The sequence below is a fragment of the Desmodus rotundus genome, chromosome 4 (assembly GCF_022682495.2).
Source record: "Desmodus rotundus isolate HL8 chromosome 4, HLdesRot8A.1, whole genome shotgun sequence".
Taxonomy (NCBI): Eukaryota; Metazoa; Chordata; class Mammalia; order Chiroptera; family Phyllostomidae; genus Desmodus; species Desmodus rotundus.
In genome coordinates this window covers 140056380-140079690 of record NC_071390.1, presented here as the reverse complement: position 1 = coordinate 140079690, position 23311 = coordinate 140056380, and the positions used below count along the sequence as shown (strand labels likewise).

General features: G+C 37.8%; 1 protein-coding gene across 1 annotated transcript in view; it reads right to left on the bottom strand.

Annotated features, from left to right (window-relative positions):
- Positions 1-23311, bottom strand: part of MALRD1 (MAM and LDL receptor class A domain containing 1) — a 543248-nt gene that overhangs the window by 277177 nt on the left and 242760 nt on the right. The window contains 3 exon segments of the mRNA XM_071221350.1: positions 257-383; positions 2368-2399; positions 2402-2669. Of these exon segments, the coding sequence (XP_071077451.1) occupies positions 257-383; positions 2368-2399; positions 2402-2669 (427 nt within the window).

Genomic DNA, 23311 nt, shown 5'->3' with positions numbered 1-23311 from the left:
GAAAGGAGTCTCTGGGATTCAATCATAATCATAGAGGATGATGTTAAGCTCAGAGCTAGTTCCCAGTCCCAGGTTAGTAAACTCCACAGAACATTTGAACCACAAGTAGCAGCTAAAGGAGGCTTCTTCTGGCCCAGTTAGCAGAGTTGTAACAAACTCCTTTTTGGCCATGTGCTACTTGTAGGAAACCTCACTGAACACAGAGACATCACAGGCAAAGATCCTACCTGAATGAGAATCTGAGTGGCCCCGTGACTGTTACAGACATGAAATGCCAGAAGCTCATGGTGCAGGCAGCGCCGGGTTCTTCCCACACGGCACTCTTGAGGTGCACCTCTTCACCCCCAGGGCCCACTGGAGTAGCTTCCGGATACAAGAAGTGCCTTAGAAACAAGGACAGGATTCAAACAGGATAAAAATAACAACAAGGGAATTGTTTACGCTTTTCTATCTCTGAGTCGTTTTTAAATTACAATGTAGTTGACATATGGATGGCTGACACACACATGAAAATGCTCCACATAACTAGTCATCAGCAAAGTGCAAGTCAAAGCACAGTGAGACATCACCTCACACCTCTTAGCATGGTTATTACGAACAACGAAGAAGTAATAAGGGTTGGCAGGGATGCAGAGAAAAGAAAACGCTCATACACTCTTAGTGGAAATGTAAATCGGAGCAGCCACTATAAAAAACAGTAGAGAGGTTCCTCAAAAAATTAAAAATAGAACTATCATAGCATCCAGAAATTCCACTCCTTGCTGTTTATCTAAAGAAAATGAAAACAGTAATTTGAAAAGATCTATGCACCCCTTTGCTCACTGCAGCATCATTTGCAATAGCCAAGGTCTGGAAGCAGCCCAGGCGTCCATAGGTGGATGAACAGTTAGAGGTTTTAATTATATTCCATGTGATCTGAGCTGCCAAATGCATTTCCATTAAAAACAAAAGGAAAATCTAAGAGCCGTGCCTGTAACTCACTGACAAAACAATTTCCAACTGTGTGCTTTTAGCAAAGTACTTCATAGTATGCAGTTTAACTCGTCTGACAGGAAATTTATGCCATTGATCAACAAGTTAGTTCTAGAAATCATTTAATGGACTCCCCAAACTATTCAATTATTGTAAAACAATGCAGAGATTACTTATGAAATATAAATAAGAGAGCTTTCAAAAATTCAGCCATCAGTAGAGTGCATAAATAAAACACTGAGAATTTTAATATGCAACACAACAGGGGAGATATTGGGCTTTATACTTGTCTATCCAAATATCCAAAACATTTTATGTATGGAGAGCCAAGTGTTTGGGTAGAACTTAGACCTTCCTTTCTCTGGCTCGATCAGGCTGTTTTGGACAGTTTTGTTTTTTCATAGGGCTATAGAATTTCAACATTTAGACACCTTTTTTCTATCCTGTAGTACCTCCAAATTCATGTCCCTTCTTTATTCTGCTAATGTCCTTTGTCCCTCCATCAGAAAGTCTAAGACTTGACCTCTGCTCCTTATTGAAAAAATGAGCCGTCCCCAACCCCTTGAGCCTGTGTGACCTACAGGGACATCTGCATGGCACCTCCACCGCCTTCAGGCTGCTTTCCCCACATACGCATCATCACACTTGATCTCTACAACCCACTGGCACATGAGGCAAATTTTACTGTCACCATCTGAGAGGCCAGGATTTCGAGATTCTGGCAAGATCAAACGTGTGGCAGAATTCAGGGTGTTTCATTTGGGAAATGCACCTTATGGCAGCATGCACTACCCCTATCTACAATTACCAAAATTAGACTGGAGTTTGATTACTCACTGTTAGGGGCTGAATTGTGTGCCCTAAGAGATGTTGAAGTCTTAACCTCCAGTCCCTGTAAATGCGACCATATTTGGAAATGAGTCTTTTTCAATGATCAGCTTAAAATAAGGTCCATAGGGTGGCCTTAATTCAATATGGCTGTGTCCCAATAAAAAGGGAAAATCGAACACAGAGGCAGACATGCTTGGAGGGAATATGATGTGAAGACAGGAGGAGAATGCCATCTGCAAGCCAAGAAATGTCTGAGGTTACCAGGGGCTAGGAGAGAGCCATGGGACAGATGATTCTCCTTTGGAGTCCTCAAATCCGGTCCCCCTGGAACCTGACTTCAGAATTTTAGCCTCCCAAAATGTTCACAATAAGTGTTCGTTGTTTACACTATCCAGTCTGTGGCACTTCGTTATGGCAGTCCTAGGAGGCAAACACACTCATTAAACGCTTGACTTGCTTGCTGTGGCACCACGCGGGGGTCTCTCCAGAGCTCTCCAGTTGCTGTCAGGGAAGAAAATTTGATGCTCACAGTGAATGAGGTTAGAGTGACTGTGACAACCTAACAAACTACCATTTTTATTTCCAAGTGTGTGTGGCCTTTGGGAGGCCTTAGGGTTGGCTGAGAGCCAACCCCCAAAACCCAATCCAAGTTTTAAACCCAGGAGTCATGCCAGACACACCAGCCTTTTTCAAAAGACCAGGAGCTCGCACATTCATTTTCATCAGTGGAATCTCCTCAGTCATCTCCAAAATTGCAGCTCTGCTCTGGTTTATAGCATTTGTCATTCTGATAGTCACAATACCCATGCAGGCAGTAACCCAAAACACAGAAAACAAAACAACAACAAAAGGATGAGGAAACACCACTAATACATTAGTGAGTTAAAAGGTAGTAAAAGTGGATTCACTTTAGCACTTTAAAAAAAAGATTTTATTTATTTAATTTTAGAAAGATGGGAAAGGTGGGAGAAAGAGAGGAAGAGAACTGTCAATGTACAAAAGATACATCAGATACATTGACCAGCTGCCTCCTTGACTAGTTGCCTCCTGCAAGCCCCCTACTGGGGACCTGGCCTGCAACCAGGCATGTGCCCTGACCGGGAATAGAACCAGCAACTTTCTGGCTCGTAGGCTGGTGCTCAATCCAGACCCACACTAGCCAGGAAAAAATTGAATTCATTTTAGTGTATAAAGAAACATGGTGTTCTTAGGAGTTTGAGTTATCAGACCCCTATCTCTCTGTTCTAATTCTCCCCAGAGTTCTGGCCTATAGATCACTCGTAAGGATCATTCGAAATGAAATCCATGGACTCCAATATTTTTAGAAGCCAAGCATTTCAGTGATACTTCTTCAGAAGCAGGGACAAGAATATATAAATAATACCCAACTATCCAACAGATTTTTCTCCACAATGCATATTTTTTGCCAATTATTTGGAATTTTAGAAGCAATTTCCCTATAAATCAAGGTCAACCATAAAGATTCTTCACAAAGCTTAAAATAAAGAGCATTGTTTTTAAAGACCTGAGTTTGAACTATGATGTTGTTACTTATCAGCCATGTGACTTTCATCACACACTTGATGAGCTTTAGTTTCCCTATTTAAAAAGAGAAAAAACAATAGCAAAACCTGGAGAAGTTAAGCTAATTAAAAAGACTGCCATTTATGTCATCATTGTCTGGAACACTGCCTGCCCTTGGAAGGTGATCAACCAATATCAGTCAGATAAATGAATGAGTGAAATAAGTACTTTGGAAATGATAAAGCAGTTCAATATGCTCATTGATGGCGTTAATGTTATCCTGCTCCAAAATTACAATAGAACAACGGGTAACAATATTTCAGCAGGAAAACTTGCTAGAGCACTAACTGGGGACATGAGCTTCCCATTTGCTCTGTGACACCATCGTATCAGGAACTTTCTTCCTTTCCCTCTTCCCTACCTGCCTGGTAGAGTTGCTGATAATTCCACACCTAGACAATTCCAGTTCTAGATGGCAGCTTCCATGCCTTGAGGCAAGGGTGTGGTGGTTGAGGATTGGTGTTAGATTGGAAGTAAGAGGTGTTTTTGGAGTTGGAAACTCCTGCTAATAAAATCTTACCTATTTAAGAAAATAGATGGCTAAGATGGCTTGATTCTAAATCATAACATTAAAGCATTTTTGAGCTATACACAAACGGAGATCACTTATATTAACCTCACACTTATAAATAAGAAAACTGAGGACTACAGATATTAAATGACTTGCTGCTTTTCAAAAGCAGAAACACAATTTGGATCCAGATCTAATGTCTAAAGAATTATTTTTTACATCCATGGACTGGAAAGGAAGAGCAGCGATACCAGGTCAACGACCACAACGCACAAGACAGACGAAGAACAGAACGGGGGTGTTGACCACCACAGGCAGTATTTCTCACGGACGGTAGAGAACACAAAAATTGCTAGATCGTTTAATTTTATACAAGTTGGCATTGGTATTGATTCTGTCAATTCCAATTTGTATGGAGAGTAAAAAAAAAAATGGCCCTGAATATACTTTTTTTCCAAAGTGACTAAATCAAGTTAAAATCTAATTCTTTCCAAACAAACTTTGGACATGTTTCTAAATGGAAATGCATTACAGGTTCTAATATACCACATAATCAATATAGCTAATTTTGTAGAATGATTGGAATGATTGTTACATTTTTAAACAGTGTGTAACTTTAAAAAACAATAATTCAAAATTATACAATATTAATTTGAAATAGAAAGACCTCTACATTAATAAAGTTTCACTGCTCTAATGCATTCTACTCATAAAATAATATAGAACATTGTCTGATAAATATCAAAGGATCGACTAATAAATAAAATAATCAAATAGTTTCATTCACCTATTTCCAAATTATTTTCCTTGCTTGTTGTTTTGTCCAAAGAAACCAACTACCTAAGAGTAGGGTGTATATCTTTAAGTGATTCTGATATTAAAGCTCATAATATTGTGCAATTTTGATTTTTACAAAAAAATGTTTAAATTAGGCCATGACCCTCTTTGTGAGCAACATGGTTTTGTAAAAAATAATAAATCATGTGGTATATAAAGCAAAAAGCAACAAATGAAAAACCCCCAAACTCATAGACACAGACAACAGAATGGTGATTACTAGAGTGGGGAGCAATGGGGGAAGGACAAAGAGGGTAAAGAGAATCAAATATATGGTGGTGGGAGGAGATTAGACTTTTGGTGGTGAGCACACAGACAGTATACCGATGTCATATTGTAAAGTTGGACACCTGAAATTTATATAATGTTATTAACCAATACTATCTCAATACATTTAATTTAAAAAGTAAATACAAGGAAATATTTTAATAAGCAATTCAAAAAAAAAAGAATCAATGTTAAAGTAGAACCTAATCAACAAAAAAAACAAGTGAGCAAAACAGAACCAGAGACATGGAAATAAAGAAGGAACTGACAGTGCCAGAGGGGAGCGGGGAGAAGGGTAATGGGGAGAAGAAGAGGAAGGGTCATCAAGGAACATGTATAAAGGACCCATGGACAAAGACAACAGATGGGGGAAAGGAGAGAATGTGGGAGGTGGGGGTGGGTAGGGCAGGTAATGGGAGGAAAATGGGGACAACTGTAATTGAGCAATAAAAAAGAAAAAAAAAGTTATAAACCTCTAGTATAAATCTTAGAGAGTTCTGAAACTCAACATGCTTAAATCCAATCTCTGAATTTTATCCTGCGAACTTTTTCAATGAACAGTCTTCCTCATCTCTGTTAATGGCAATTCTATAACTCTGGTTATTCAGAGGGAAAAAAAACCCTCTTGTAAGGAGCTCTATGTAGTGGAGTTTGACGCCACCTTTCGATGTTTGACTTGCTTGCTGACAGCTCTTGCTCTTGTCTCCACATCTGGGAGAGCTGATGAAGAAGCCCAGGTTCTTCTGTTGGCAGTAGGTTCAAAGCACACGAGCCCCTTTCTGTGCACAGGATTCCTCTCCCAGGTCCCACCCACTAACCCCCATAAAACTCTAAGCCAGTTTCAGGTCCCTGCTCTTTAAAACTATGTTTGGACATGCCTGGGAGCTACCCTGGTGCCCCAGAAAACTTCATCATGTGACTAATAGACCTTTTTAAACCCTCTTGGGGTGTCTGTAGCATCATCAATCTTAACATTCAAGCCAAATTTGGCTGAAGGTTCCTCTTATAACTGAGGATTGTCCCAAGCTCTAGGAGTTGTAATAATAATGTATATTTTTCTCTCATAACTCACATTTAATATTTCAGTGAATTATATTAATTATGAATCCTGCCATTAGAATATATCCCATCTCTACTGTTACTATTTTGGTTTTAGCCTCTATCATTCTGTGTGATTTTATTGCAATGCTTTCTTCCCTGCTCTGTGTACCCTGCTCCTGTGCTGTATGGTCCATTAAACAATAAAGAACCATGGTGATATTTTACTACAAGTTGAATGTCACTCCTCTGCCTCAAACTCTACTATATTTAAATACTATTCCCCATTACAAAGAAGCAGGTATTCTTGGGAAAATGGTCTTTTTGGCTGAGGAAAAGAGAGTTTAAGATGAGCCTGGGGATTTTTTTTTTTTTGATACAGAAATGCTAAAAAATTATGACATTGTGATGACAGGTTTAAAGAGCCAGTTTTTAAAGGAACTTACTGGCCATACTGGAGACAATTTACACATTAAAATAAGTAATTAGAAGACATTCGCTTTTAGCATATACACAGTAAGTAAGAGTAAGAGGGTATGAAGTTTTCCTTCAGCTGTAAACAACTAGAAACCTGGGCAAAATACACAAAACAAGGGTTTTCAGATATTTAAACAATAGGAAGCACAGGACTGTGATCTCATAGAGAAGAGGGAAAAGCACCCTATGATCACCTCAGATTTGTGCTTGAGCACTTTCTGAATTGTAGGCCCTAAAGGGTCAGCCCAGCAGAAAATGTGGCTGCACTGAGCTGAGGAGACAGAGTCTGGGGCAGGTAGAGTTTGTAAGGCAGGGAGGTGAAGACAAGACAGGTATATAGAGAGATCCAGAGAATATGCTTAAGTATTTGGTTGAATTCTGATTTTCTTATTTATAGGGTAAAGTTCACAAAGAGAGACAGAGAACAATTTCTACGAGAAAAACAGCCAGGAGCTGTAAGCTGAAAAATGACCAGCGTTCACATAGGGACAGATATCTTCAAGGTTCTACCAGCCAGCATGAAGAGTCCTTGCTGAGTAAGCAGGGCATTCAGGAGAAACTCCAGAAAGGGTCTCTAGAAGGAAGTAGACTCTAGACTGTGGATTGGCAAACTACAGTGGCAGGACCAAATCTGACCTACCATCTGCGAACTAAATAATGTTGTATTGGGACTTTGCCACGCTCACTTCTTTATATTTTCTATGGTTAGGGTACTTTCACTCTAAAATGTTGGGCAGGTAGTTGCAATGAAGATTGTATGGCCCACAAAACTAAACATATTTACTCTCTGAACATAGTTTCCTCTTAAACTGAACTTGTGCTTAAACTAGATGGCTTTGAAAAGAATATTAAATAAAAGTTCTCTTATGTTTAGAGAAAAATACTGCAAAAATTGCTGACTTATGTTCTAAACCTGTTTTTAAACAAAAAAAATCTTTAAAAAGCATCAAAAGGATCAAACAGAATTGTAAGCAACTTAAGTGCCTCTGGAACAAAGTTTAATGATTTTTTTGGTAAAGGAATGTACCAAACTTCAGCACTCAGCAACATAGAATCCACATGCCTAGCATCAAATTAAAAATTACTAGCATGTGAAGAAGCAGGAAACTGTGATATAATCAGGAGAAAAATTAGTCAACAGAAGTAAGTATAGACACAACAGACATGATGAAATTATGAGACAAAGAAGCTAAAGCAGCTATCAAAAATAAGCTCGATGTGCCCATTACAATTGTACAAAATCTACAGAAAGCTATTTTTACTAACAAGTAAGTTTAGTGAGGTTATAGATCATCAATACATAAAAATCACTTACATTTCCATAATCTCGAAATAAACAACTTAGAATCTGAGATATTTTTTTTAAATCCTTTAAAATAGCACACCAAAACATAAAATTCTAGGGATAAATTTAACATAATACATACCTGGCTTTTACACTGACAACTATAAAGCATTAATTTTAGAAACAGACCCTAAATTTCAGGTTTATGATGATAAAACTCAGTATTATTACAAACTCAATTTTCTCCAGATGTATTTATAATTAAAATATAATTCCAATCAAAATTTCAGCAGGATTTAGTAAAAATTAACAAAATGATCCTAAAATGTATTTGGAAATGCAAAGCCCCTAGATTAGCTTAATAGCTGGCAGACATAATAGCTGATTTTAATACCTAATATAAAGCTATAATAATTAATACTATGTGATATTGACTTATATATAGACAGACCGATCAGTGGGTCAGGGTATAAAGCTTAGACATAGACTCACAAATATGATTAGCTGATTTTAAAAATAATGACAAGTAAGTATGTAGTATATTCCCAAAAATGCATATACTGAATCTAATTATAAGGAGAAACCAACAAACACAAAATTAAAGGCCTATATATTTCAAATATGTCAATGTAAAAAAAAGACAAAGAAGGTCTGAGTAATTGTAGATTAAATAAATCTAAAGATACATAAAAACTAAATGTAGTGCATAATCCTTCATCAGATCCTGAACCAGATAAAAAACAAAAATTACATAATTACATTTGGACCAATTAGTGAAGTCTGAATGTGGTCTATATGTTGAATAGTAACATTGTATCAATGTTAAATTTTTTGATTTGATCACTATAATTGTGAGTGAATGCCCTCTATTCTAGGAAACAGATTATGCATTATTTAGAGGTAAAAGGACATGATGGTGTCAGCAACTTACTCTGAAATGAGTCAGAAGAAAGTAAGATTATACAGAGAACAAATGGACAAACTGATAATAATTTGTGAATCTGAATGAAGTATAAGTTCTCTGTGTACTTCTTGCAATGTTTCTGTGAACTGTGAATTGAAAACTGTTAAAAAAATTTTAAATGTAAAATTTCTAAAAAGTTAAAACATAAAATCCTCCAATAGCATCCCATATTACTCAGAGTAAAAGCTAAATCCTTAAAGTGGGCAACAGATACCCCACAATCTTGCTCCCATTTTCTCTCTCTTATCATTGTCCTCCAGCCAAAGACTACCAGGCATGCCTCTGTAGCTGCACAAGTTAGCTTTACTACTTGTTGCAGAGATGGAGAACGAATACCATGGGGACCAATGGGCCAGTTCAGAAAAAGGGTATAAAGCACTTATCATAGCATTTGGACTTTGGTTAGGTTATTTTGGGGAGGGTCCAAGGAAACAGAGTTTTGTTGCAGATTGAGTACTGTCAGGAAGCAGGGCTGATTCTACAATTGGGTATGTTAATAATTCTTCGCTAACAAAGAGAAGAATAGAATAGGCTAAAGTTACAATTGGTTAGAAACAGCTTTCACTCAGATGAATTAGGATAGGGGAATATTGGTCATTCTTTCAGCTGAGATAATGTTTGTGTTTTGTCTGTGTTCAGGCACAGGTACAAAGTGATCTCTTTTTTTATGTTGATCCATCGTGGAGGATCTGACAAAGCCCAGAGTGGCTTTGTCTGATATTGATGCTCTGTGATACTGTTTATGTTTAACAGGAGAATCACCAACTTGTAGCAACACCAAGGCCGACCTGGTAGAACCAAACCAAGTCCAGAATGTCAGGGGCTGCTTATCTTTTCACCACTTTGCAATTCTATCTGTGTGGCAAGAGTTCAGTGGGGCAGCTAAAGCTTCTAGGTAATGTGAGAATAGAAGATAAAAACCTGCTGGTCGATTTCTTTGTAGTGGGTTAAAAAATGGCACACCAGTTGCTTTGGGAGATGCTCTTGATTCTTCTCCTTAGTAATTTGCAGCAGAAGCTTAAAGCTAGGAAGGTGCTATGGAATCTACTTTTAATGTTAGCATGAAAGGAGATAATATGTGGAAGAAATTCCATAAAAGAAGTGACAGTAGCCTTAAGGAATTGACCAAAAAATAGGTGGACAAACTGTGATTTTCATTAAGAAAAAAAGAAAAACACAGAAGTAAGTCTAGGCAGAAAAGAAACTTCCAGGCTTTAAGGAGAAAGGCCGAATGTGGTTCCAACTGGCTTGCTAAATATAGTGCATGATCCAATATGGTGGAGGCTCCAGTTCAGAGAAAACAGCAGTATTCTGTGTTTATATGTTTCCTGGGCAATGCTTATTAGTCCTAGTCTCAGGCTCCAACCAGAAACAAAGTGCAAATTAGTCCAAATACTGTTCCTACAGCTTCCATCTTCTTCATTCCAAAGAATAGCTATCCAAATATTCCAAGAGCACTTTCAACAGTCTTGGTCTAAATGACAAAATTTACACTGACAAAGTTAACACTCAAATTCATTCTAAAAATATTCCAGAAAGAATGGTTTATTCCTCACATTTTAAATTACCCTATTCTATATTTACATTTAAAAAATATTATGGTAGCATTACATGCTCATATTCAACTGATTCTAACTCTATATTGGAGAAGCACTCAAACAGGAAGTCCAAAGGTACCTGTAAAAATAAATATCCCTTAGTAATTCTGACTTGGAAGAAATTTCTGGACCATTTGCATACCCTTTTTTCCTAGTTACTACATTTAGAAAGGTAAAGTAGCGTGCCTGACTATTAAAAATCATTATTTTCTGAAGTTTTAAATTCAGCTACCAGGAACAACATGAAGATAGTCCACTGAACTACTCTGCGGTCAGGAAATGTAGAAAATAATCTGTTAGTGTCTCCAGTGTATCTGACAGAGGCTTTGATTATTGGAGGAGAATTGGTTCTGTCTGCCGTCATGAAGGGAGCTGATATCATGAGACAGAGCTAGAGCTACAGCTAAAGTACGGCCTAGGGATAAATCTCAAGACTAAAACCACTTTAAGGAAAATTATATTTTGTACTTTCATGAAGTCTAATTTTCCAATCTTTTATTATTTTTGACAATCCAATATAAAATGAAAGTTTTCCATATTTTTTCTAGTATTATATGATTACTGTAGGATTTCATTAAAAAATTAAACCTTTGATGTACCTGAAATTTACTTTGGCATGTGAAATGGACAATAAGATTTTTAAGGTGAAGAAGAGGGATACACACACATATAACACACACATGCTGATATTTATTGAATGCCTCTGAAAAGATGCATTAGAAATTAAGGAGTCCTCTGGAAATAAGAACATAAAGGCAGAAGTCAAAAAAAATGTTTTTTTTTTAATCCATGCCCATTTTAGTTAATACTAGGTGTGTGTCTTTAAATAAATATTTGCTTTATCTTTAAAGGCAATACCAGGATGCTACAACAAAGGCCTGGACATGCCAGAGCCTCATCCCAGGATAAAGGAAAGGTTGAAGTAGTAAAGTTGTATTTGGGGAGTCCAAAACGGGCTGAAGCTCCATGAGTCACATTGACAGTTTCTGGACACCAGGGTTTATGGGAAATGAAAGATAGAACACTCTCAATATATAAAACTTATATAAAACACTCTCAATATATAAAACTTATCCACAAAAATACCTAAACTTTATACTAAATTTATAGTAGACTGTAAATGTCAAAAGATAGGATAAGGAAAAGTGAATAGTGATAAAAGAGAAATCAGGAGAAACCTAAATTCATTCTGGATCCTTGTTGCTCCCTCATTTACCATATTCAATCAATCACTAACACCTTTCATTCTACTTTCTAAATATCTATTAAATCATTTACTTCTCTCAAGGGACACTTGTCTCTTTGATTAATGAAATAGCTTCCTAATGAGTGTTCTATGTATACCCTGATCCTCCTGAAATTCATATCTTACATTGTAAGCAGGGTGATGTTTTCAAAATGTAACTTGGGTCACCACCCTGCCTGAAAGTCATTAATTGCTTCCCATCAGAGTTAGGATAAAGACCAATTTGTTAAAGTGACGTATGATCCACTCAACGTCTGTGTGCCACTCAACTTTCCAGCCTCATCCCCTACATGCTTCCCCTCAACTCCCCAACACAAACCACTAGCCTTCTAGAAGTTCCTGCAAACACAGACACTTTAGAAATGATGGGTTACCTGTCTCCAGAACTCTCTCTTAGAAAACGTTGCAGATTTTGTTTTAATCTCTACCTCCGACAGGAAGCCTTGTTAGGTCTCTGATGGCTTCTTGTCCTACCAGGCAGCTCTCTTCCCAGGGCTTTAACAACCTGCAGAGTGGTAGTGTACTGTCTGCCTGATCATTTGCATAATGACTGTCCTGTCCGCCACAAAGCCTAGGGTTCACCAGAGATTTGGGGATAGAAACTGGCTTTACGTAGCAAATAATATTGTAAAAACTACATATGGTGTCAGATGGGTACTAGATTTATGGGAGTGATCACTTCATAAGTTATATAAATGTCTAATCACTATGCAGTACATCTGAAACTAATATAATATCATGTGTTTACTGTAATTAAAAATAAAAATATTTAAAAAAGAAAGTGCTTATTATACATTTTCTGGATAAACAAAAAAAAAGCAAGGAGGAGTGAGTGAGAGCTTTCTAGATGGTTGTCTGGATGATCAGTTGGCATTTTGGTTGCTGGGCAAGAATAAAAGGGATGGGCTGTGTTTTGATTGATAAACTTTGAGATACCAAGATTGAAGGTATTAGAAAAGAGTCAACAACCTCAGACCTGTTTACTGTGATAAAAATGACAAACATTTCTGGTTTTCTTTCTTTGTTTTGGATAACGACAGAAGCAAATCAATTTGTTGAAAATATACATTTCTAATACTTTTAGTAAAGATTTCTCTATTATATCTATAGACAGAACTCTACAGTCACAACCCCAGTTTAATACTACACCTTTGTGGAATTTGATCCTTAACAAAGCAATTTCCATTTATAAACCTTGCTGACCTGGTTAAAACGAATCTTGTGTATGAAACTGAGGTGCTTATCGAATTCAGAGGGGAAAATAAAACAGACCATCTAAGCTAAATTCTATTGAAAGGAAGCAAAGCACACCCACAGCATCTGTAGGCCTATACATGACTCCTACTTGTGCAGTATTTTATTTTAAAATTCGCTGGGATAAGTTAAAAAAGTCAGACAAAGGCAAATACCTTAAAATTTCACTTTTATGTTAAAAAATAAATGAACAAACAAAACTAAACAGACTCATAGGTACAGAGAGCAAATTGATGGTTGCCAGAGGGGAAGGGCCTGGGTAAAAAAGGTGAAGGGATTGAGAAGTACAGGCTGGTAGTTACGGAACAGTCATAGGGATGTAAAGTACAGCACAGGGAATATAGTCAATGTAGTGTAATGAGTAAGTATGGTGCCAGGTCAGTACTTGAAATTTCGGGGAATCACTTTGTAAATCACATGATTGTCTCGGCACTATGTTGTACACCTGAAACTGATATAAACCAATATTAAAAATTAAATTAAAGAATATTATATAACAATATTAAAGAGACTTTGAAATGTAAGAAAAATAAAATTAATTGGGATAAATTATGTTTGCACTTCTTTAGTTTATGTATTTTTGACTTTGTATATACCATTCATAGTGAGTAGAGTGAGAATTTCTTTTAAAACAGGGTTAGAATATGGGCTCCCATTTCCTTAAGGTATATATTATCTAACTAGGATAAAACTGCTTTTAGTACACATACACACTTATGTGTGTTGTATAACTTACACATATAACATATACATACGTGTATTACATATATGTGTGTGAAACTATTACATATATGAATTAGCATATGCATAAATATAGTTTAAAAGGACTGAAGAGCAATTTTAAATTGAGTGGTAAGATAGTCATAATGGGAACTACTGTTTATTAATTTCCTCCTATATATTGTGTAAGAAATGTTAGTTATCCCATTTTCAAATGTGGCAATCAAGCATAAGAAAGTTAAAGTGTAATTTCCAAGGTTATAATATTTCCTATGTGTCTGGCTAAAAGTTTCCTAACTTTATTAAAAAATTAAACATGTACAAAACAAAATAAGAACATATTATTAATAGCTTATAAGAGCATGATCCAATGTTTAATTCTGCCTAACTCTGTGGTGGGCATTTGCTGTGCATGATCTCTTAAAACCATCAGAATCACCCTCAGAGGTCGGTACCACTGGCGCACTGAGCAGACACTAGGGCGCTGAGCTAGGACTGGACGATTTGTCTCCTGTTACCAAGCACCTAATCTGACGAACCCACTCCAAGCCAATATGCTCCAGAGAAAGGCTAAAAGCCCTCATCTCATGTCTACTTGAGCTCTGAATTCACACACGATGGCCTTGTTTTTGTTGCTGCACCCACCAGTGATTCTCAGAATGATAACGGGAAAAGATTGATTGTTTCATACCTTTGTACAGGATGGTGAAGAGAGAATATCTGAAACCCCTTGTTTAACACTGAAGGGGCAGCAACAGGCATGACCATGGGGGCCCTGAGTGCACTGTGTCTAGATTTGCTGGAGAATCTTCTAAAGTGTGGAGATAAACAGATGAAGGAGTCAACATAGGTATCATTACCAAATATTTCACCAGGCCTATTCCAGCCTCCGGTACTGAGGGCAGGTCATTTCGTATTGGTTTAAAGCATGGTGAGCTGAAACACATGTTGAAGAATAGAAAAACAGAGTTTCAGGGATTGGCATAGGTACGTTTTATTAATATTTTATATATTATTTATTTTCAGTAAGAATTGAAATGGTCAAATGGGAAAATTGACTGAATCAGTGGACAAAGAGGATGGTACAACGAATGTTGAAACTAACTTAGAACACAAACATCATTGTGCAGTTGTAGTAACTGGGTCACAAGACCAGTCAGAGTATCACAAAAGGGAAGCATACGGAATTACAAAATCACTATCTGTGAGATAAAGTCACACTATTTGCTTAAGGGAAGGAGCCCTCTTTGTTACTATGTTGTAAAGAAATGTCTTCCATGAAACTTCAACATTGTAAATTAACATGTTTTTTAAAAATGTAAACCAAAGCTAAGGGAATTAAACTTTATAGCAAGCTTTCAATAAGAGTACAAGCATCGCAAGAGTTGTAGGCCACTGTTCACTGAGGCGCACGGCTCTGGCACAGGGGCGCAACTGTGAAGGCAACAGTGAGTGTCCTCGCACTGTTTCTCTCTCAGCGGAGGCAAAAGATCATGTGGGACAAGTGTAGAGAGTGACAGTGAACTGAACATGGGTGGGAGGAGGGGTGGTCCTTTGTGGGCATCTCTAAGAAAATAACATTTGAGTAGATAACCTGAATAAAATAAAGAAGGAAGCCACACAAACGGGCTGAGGGAATCACAAGTTCAAGGCGCTATGGTGGAAGAGCTTGGAGTTACGGAGGGTGGTCAGGAAGCCCGTGTGGCTAGATGCTAGAGAGCATGGTTCTGACTTGCTTGAGGGTGTTAGAGGGGCCAGCAGGCAGGCTCTGGGGCCATTGTAAGGACTGGGGCTCTAACTTTGGATGGAGAGCCAAGGCAGTTTTTGCCTAGAATCATGAGATAATTGACAACACTTTCAAAAATCTAAAAAACAAATCTTTGTCTGGTGCATGGAAAGTGACAATGCAGTGGAATGAATAGAGGAAAGGAGACCAGTAGGAGGCCACTGCAGTGCCCAGTGTAGGCTGATGCAGGTTCAGACTGGCGGCAGTAAGAGCATTGAATAAGTAGTGCTTGAGCACAGTGAGAACACTACAACTGACCATTGGCACGGCTGTGAGAGTACTAGCAGGGTAATGGTGACAGTAGCTAAAACTAGAAAACAGTTTTAAGATAAAGCCCAAAGAAATTTCTAATAGATTGAAAGTGGACAGTCAGCGCTGAAGAGGCCAAGAGTTGCTGTTAAGCATGAGAAACTGGCTGAATGAAGCAGCTATTTACTTATGTGGGGGGTAGGGAGATGCTTGAGGCAGAACAGAGTTCTACTCCATTATTGTTTGCAAGAGAGAGAAATTTACATTGTGCTAAAAATGTAAATACCTCATATTGACAGGGCATTCACATGCATTATCTTACTGACTGTGCTCATCTCAGTTCCCAGGGAGATAAAAAGACCATGCTCCTTTTTGGAGAGATGAGAAAACTGAGCCTGAGGGAAGTATAATTGGATTCAAAGTCGATAAATCAGGCAAGACATATTACCACAGCGTATCACGCACTAGCAAATATGGGCTACACTGCTGTATTCAACTGTATTCTCTGGAAAAATTAATGCTGAATTTTCCTTGAAATATGCTGATAAGCAACCATATGTATACTTACAAACCACACGTATATTTATAAAAAGAAAAGGGAATAGTCATAAATTACTTAGAAAAGTTTGAGAAATGGATCAAAGGCGGGAGGAATTGAAGTAATGAAGGTAATCAAAGGTAAACACAAATTGTTTTCTCCTGAAGTTTTTGAAAAATACAGGAAAAAAACTAAATAGCAAATTTAAAAAAACAATGAAAAAAACCCAACCTCTATATTTTATCAGATTGCCTATTGTATAATCATAAGGCCAAATATTTTTTGCATAAATGAATATATGCAAATGCCAGACAATTTTAGCACCACGAATTCCACTTTTGTTGTGAGAAGGCTAATTACAGGGAGAAAAACAGTTAACTAAACATAGCACCTAAAGTCACCGCACTAAGGTCAATTCACAGAATTTCAGTGATTTAAAGTCTGGTCTTAATCAGTTCCTTTAATCTCTCTGTATAAACATGTTTTCATTTCAGAAATAGTTATTAAAACTGATGTCAAAAACGAATTTGAAATATAAATAAATGATTATAACATGTTTCAGAAAAAATGAATTCCTACTTAGATAACTATATTAAAGCAAATTTAGGTGCATTATATGCTCTGGTTAAAAAAAATAACATTCATTAATAATAATTTATTTCATTTTCATAGTTAAAATTAATGGAATTCTAACCAATGCCAGACATTTTATACATATTATCTCCAACTCTCATATATTTAACAATAAATATTATCTTCATTTTACACCAATATTAATTAACTTGTGTGAATTCAAAATGATGATTAATGGCAGATCTGAAATTTGGAATAAGGATCTAATACTGAAGTTTTCTTCCTTTTTCATTCTAAGCATTGCATAAAATTTTAGGATAAAACAGAAAAACTAAGGAATAAGAAGCAAAATTCTATAGGTCTCTCTAATGGCGTTTATAAGTAATAACCAAGTACACAGTTACACTGTAGGTTTGCTAATGATGAAATTCGATACATGTTGGGGGACCTGAATGACACAGTGAGCGCCATGAGAGGCAGGTGACATCAGTGGCACTGGGGTGGCTCACCCGAGGAGCTGGACACTAAATTGTCTTTAAAAGGGCAAGATTCATGGAAGAAATATGGAGGACTGAAAATGTCTTTCCAGCAATTGAAGGGTGGCATAAAGAATAAGAGACATGGTTCACAGCATGCTTGTGGATTAAGTATTAAGTCAATCTTGTTTTAGAGGAAAACTGATATTTTTATAGCACTTGGTAATTTAAAAAACACTTTTATGTGTGTGCGTGTGGACATTTATGCATATGTACATATGCACACACACATGTGTGTATGATCATGTTTGATTTGCATCAAACTTTAAAAGCAACTGTGTAGAGATTAAACTAGTCAATATTGGAGCCAGAACTCAAAACCAATGCCCTCTCACTCCAAAATTCATCCAGGGAATTACTGGAGATAATTATACAGGATACTCAGCTGTCTGTCGTGCTCAAAACTTTCCCTCGCTTTCCATCTTCAGTGGGATCTAGTCTGAACTCTTGAGTGCAGCATTCAAAGACATTCACAAGCCAGTCCCAGACCGTCTTTCTGGCATTACTGTTTCAAGTCCTCACTACATCATCCACCCTTCATTCACACCAGATGTGTTTACACACACCATGTATGTTTAGTTCATTCCTCTAAACACACATGGCCATTTGTGTACCTGAGTCCTTGATCATGTTCTTCCCGGTTTTACTTTTTTAATGTTATTTATTAATTTACTTTTAGACAGAGGGGAAGGGAGGGAGAGAAACATCAATGTGTGGTTGCCTCTTGAGTGCCCCCTACTGGGGACCTGGCCTGAAACTCAGGCATGTGCCCTGACTAGGAATTGAACCAACAACCCTTTGGTTCACAGTCCAGTGCTCAATCCACTGAGCCTCACCAGAGAGGGCAGTGTTCTTCCTAGTTTTAGGTACAGGCACACCATAATAAACAGAGTATTGCCATCAGGAAAGTCATAATCTTTTTTGCTGGTGGAGAGTCTTGCCTTTAAGATGTAAAAAACACGACATCTGTGAAGTGTCATAAAATGAGGTGTACTTGTATATCTTTATCCCTGTATTAAAAAGCTACTATTCCATCAAATCCAACTAACTGAACATTATCAGATTCATCATTCTTTAAAAGAAGACAAAGAAACTGGGTATTATAGTGTGAATAATGAATCATCAAAAATATCCCTGCCCAAATCTCTTGAACCTGTTAATATGTTGCTTTACATAGAAAACAAACAAACAAAACAAACAAACAAACAAAGGTGTGGTTTTGGCAGATGTGACAAAAGGTAATGATCTCGGGATAGAATATTATCCTGAATTTTCCAGTGGGAAAAACTAATCACATAAGCCCTTAAAAATGAAAGAAGGCAGAAGACTGAAGCACAAAAACTGAAAAAAGAGGCTAAAAAGATTCAAATTATGAGATGGACTTGACCCACTATTACTGGCTTTGAAGATAGAAGATGATGGCCACTCGTTTAGAAGCATGGGTGGCTTCTGAAAGCTCGGTATGACCCTCGGCTGGCAGCAAGGAAATGGTGACTGCAACCCAGCCATACAACCACAAGGAACTGAATTCTGCCGACCTCCTGAGTGAGCAAGAAAGTCTCTCCTAGAGCCTCCAGAAAGAAATGCACCTCAAAGACTGTGATTTTCACTCACTGAGACCTGTGAATGAATTCTGAGTGCACAATCCCTCTCACCTCAAAGAAACAGATGATCATTTTTTTGTAGGTCAGGGTCTGACCTACAGAGCTGTGAGATAATAAGTTTATGTTCTTTTAAAGCCACTAAATCTGTAGTCTTTGGTTATGGCAATCCATACAAAACAAATACAGTTGGATGTTGTAATTAGGCAAATAGGAGTGTGACTCTCACTTCTCTTTGTGTGATTTGGGGTAAGCTGCATTTTCATTCAGTTATATCACATATAAAAGGAAGATGATCTTACAGAAAAAAATGCATCTAAAATGCCAAACAGTGCCCTGGTACACCATATATAGCAGACTATCAACAAATCATGGCTGTTATTATTACTATTATTGTTATTCTAATTAGCATTTATTTGGAGGGACCCACATCAGCAAAATGTTTCCCTCTGAGGACTTTTTTCATCTGGAGAAACTAACAAACAAAAAATAATTCTCCTAGGGAAAAACTGGTGAATAGGGAGGGTGGGGCACAGGGGTCCCACTGTTTTTGGACAAAAACTGCTGAATACTCAGTGTGGTGCAGGCAGGTGCACTGTCATGGTGGAAGAACCAGTCACCTGTTTGCCACAAATTGGGATGTTTCTTCCTCAGATTATGACACAATCTTCTCAAAATCTTCAGGTAAAAACTTCGGTTGACCGTGACCCGGAGAAACGAATTCTCAGTGCACAATCCCTCTCACCTCAAAGGAACACCCTCTCACCTCAATGATCATTTTTTTCTCATTTGACTTCACCTGTTGTGCTTTTCTGGGTCATGGGGAAGTGACAGTTTTCCATTGTCTAGATTGTTGTTTTGTTTTGGGGACATAACCGTAGCACCAAGATTCATCTCTAGTGAGACTATGAAAAAAAAATCAGGCTCAGCCTCCAACCACTCCTCCAAACCATGGTGTGTAGCCAAGCAATTGTCTCTTTGTTCAGGCATGAACAAGCAAAGCACAAATTTTGCTGAAACTTGTTTCATGCCCAAATCTTCAGATAAAATTCACTGATAGGAATTCCATGACACCCCAGTCAACTCCACAAGTTCATCAATAGTCCGATGGTGGGCCATTTGTCAACATGGCTTGACAAATTCTTACTATATTTTCTTTAGTTTTGCTGGTCAAAGGACTCCCAGAATGAGGTTGATCATCAATCAACTTTTCACCTCATTTAAAACAAGAAAACCATTCATAAACTTGTGTTTCACTCAGGGCAGCTTCTTGGTAAGCTGTCTGTAGCATAACAACTCTTCCCTCCACATTTTTTCCTAACAGGGAACAAAATTTTACTGCTGCATGTTAATCATGTAAATTCCCCATCATGAAATGGGCAAACATGTTTAAAGAGTCTTCAGAAAAATTCACTGAAGCCAAACACAGCCTCTCACAGCAGCACCAGCTGGTACACTGATACATATGGGTTCCTAGAACACTCACATGGTGGGGAGAAGCCTGAACTACAAGGGGCCCACTCTACAGAAGATAATTGTGTTTTGGGGGGTACCCTCCTGCACAATTAGTGGGTTGCATCGTAGGAGAGGAACTCCGAGCATAATGAACCTGAATATTTTGTAATAGGCAGTAAGTATGCCTGCCCTTTGTTCCAGAAAGAGAATATATCTTTACATTCCAAGTCTGTTAGATAAGCTGGACTTTGCTTTGGAAAGAGACAATGTTTTATCTTTCAAAGTTGTTTATTATACAAATAAGCAAAGAGCAGTCAATGCCTTGTTTGGCAAAATGTGCAGAAATGTAAGAGATGCATGGAGAATTATCTCCCCACATTGGGTGGTTGGTGCCTACTACCCCACCAGGTTTAATGGGTCATTCCTGGGTCTCATATGAGTTCCTATCAGCTCTAAAGCCATTGTCACTTATTCTTTTGAGGTCTATCAGCATTATATCATCAACATAGAAAATACAAGTAAGGGTGAAGGGTGTTATTCTACATCTCAATCTATCCATTGGTGGCATGTAGGAGAATTCAAATACAACTGTGATGGCATAATAATTGTGTTGTGGAGTTCAAGCAAGATGATGGTAAGTTGATTTTGATTGGGTACCAAAGAAATCAAGACAAAGGCATTAGCAATGGCCATGGTGGCATAACAGGTACTATCAGTTGTGCATTTAATTCCATTACAGTCATAATGTCTGAACTAGCTGGAGCTATGGGGGCTACACTAAATTATAAGTTAGTGATATTCAACAGTTCATTTTTACCTGGCCACACATGGTTGATATATGGAGATATTGCCTCTTAAAACAAAATAGCTCTGCTGTCTTGAAGTCATTGATGAAGTCTGTGCTCTCCTTTTCTCTTCCTGGAATGTATATTGGTGTTCATATACTATGGGAAGCTGATTTGGTGGTCTATAGGGCCCCAGTGCCACTATAGGATGGACCAGTGAATCAGCAGATGTACCTGGCAACAAGATTGTTAGTGTAGGCCATCCTACAAGGTGGTCTATGCAATCAGCAAAGTTCCACTTGGACTTGCTGAGCATTCACAGTACCATCGGGTAAAACATCAATGCCAACTATACATTCAGCAGCCTCCAAAGGGGAAGACGAAAGGAGTCTGAACGATCTCACCCCAAGGTTGCAGTTCCTGATTTGCCATTCCTGCTTTTACTCCATTTCCAAATCCAGCTGGTTTAATGCCTGGCTCTCACTTTTCAAGGAATCTGATATCCAAGAGCATAAAAGTTTGTATCTATCACTTTTTGCCCCTACTACATAGTGCCTTCATTGTGATGTAAAGCTATGTTCTCCCAAAGCAAAAGCTGTCCAATCAGGGTATGGAGGTCCAGAGTCAGATGCTGGAGGAGCTGAAGAAGTAACATGTTCTAAGAGCCACACTCTTGACTCAGTTTCTCCAGTAAAGGAAGATTTCTCTCTATAAATGATTTTATGTTCTGCTTCCACCAGTTGCATAACTGCCTACTTAGCTTGAATTGCAAAGCTTGCCTAGTTTAGGGGACAGTCTATCTTTATCCACAGCCTCCTGTGCAGGGGATCCTATTACTAAAATTTATTTATATATATTTTTAATTTGCAAAATCAAATTTTTAATAACTGAAACATAAAAATGGCTTTACACAATTTCAAGCATGCTGTTATTTCACTTCTGCTCCCACTTATCCCCAAAGTTGAAGATCAAAAGAAAAATCAAGGTTGGGAATTGCTGGTCTATATAATAAAATTGAATAAAATTGCTATATACTTTATGAAAATCCTACATTAAGGTTACAACATTAAGTCTTACAAAAGACAGCCCACTATAAATACTGAGCAAAAAAAAAAAAATCTTAAATGTTCTTCCTGGCTTCAATCTCATATTTAGATACTAACAACAAATTTAGTAGAATCCTCCAAGTTGGGGAGAATGGTCGAGGGAGTAGATCTTAACCCTACCAGTCCTTCTCTGTGTGAGGGACTCATGATCAGGGCTGCTGTTCTCTGAAGTTATCCAGCCAGGATGAAGCAGCTTTGACTAGCATCCTCCATGGGATCGCATGAAATTTCACTGGCCTTGGAGAAGTGACCCCATGTTAGCTATAATACAGTCACAGAAATATTAGAAACCCAAAGTAGCAAGCTTGGTTGTGTGGTAGATTCTGTCCCCCGCTGAAGCATGAAGTCATGCGTGAGACGGCCACAGTGCTGCTGTTCATCCTTGAAGGACACAACCTTTGTCACTTACTCTTCTTACAGAGGCACTAGCCAAGGCTCTAAGAGCTGTGCAGTCTACTGTCTAAAGTGATCGTGGACTTCCCTTCTCTTTCTCTATGTATAGGTCAGCATCTCAGTAGTACAGAGGCATTACGATAAACAGTGATGGTTCTACATGTTCCATATCTGAGACACTCAAGACCTAGGGCCCCGTTCCTTTTGTAACAAGCGGCGTACGAGTTAGTTCATCTCCCCCAGGGAGGAACCAAGTATTGATAGACTTTATGGTCACCTTGACCCAATTATTTGCCTTTGTAAGTAGCTACAGAGACTGCTCAATCTCAACTGACTGCTTGGCACACTCACCAAGGACACGAGTAAGGCTGATGATAGGCTCTCTCCCAACAATAGGTTAAAATCAAAGAGTAATGGTTGAATTATTTGTAGAAATAATGATTTGATGAAGTCAAATGCTATGTGACGCATACTATGATGAACCCTAGTTTTCTGGATTTTAATACTACATATTGTAGTGAAGGAGATAAACTTTGAGAGGTCGAAGTAAAACCAATACAAATAGACATATGTAAATTTGAAAAAAGTCCTACTTTTTAGTTAATAATAAGTTGACTTAATGACACTACTTTTTTAGTAAAGCTTACAAAGTTGACACAAAGATTAACACAAAGATTACCACACAAAGTTAACACGAAGATTAAC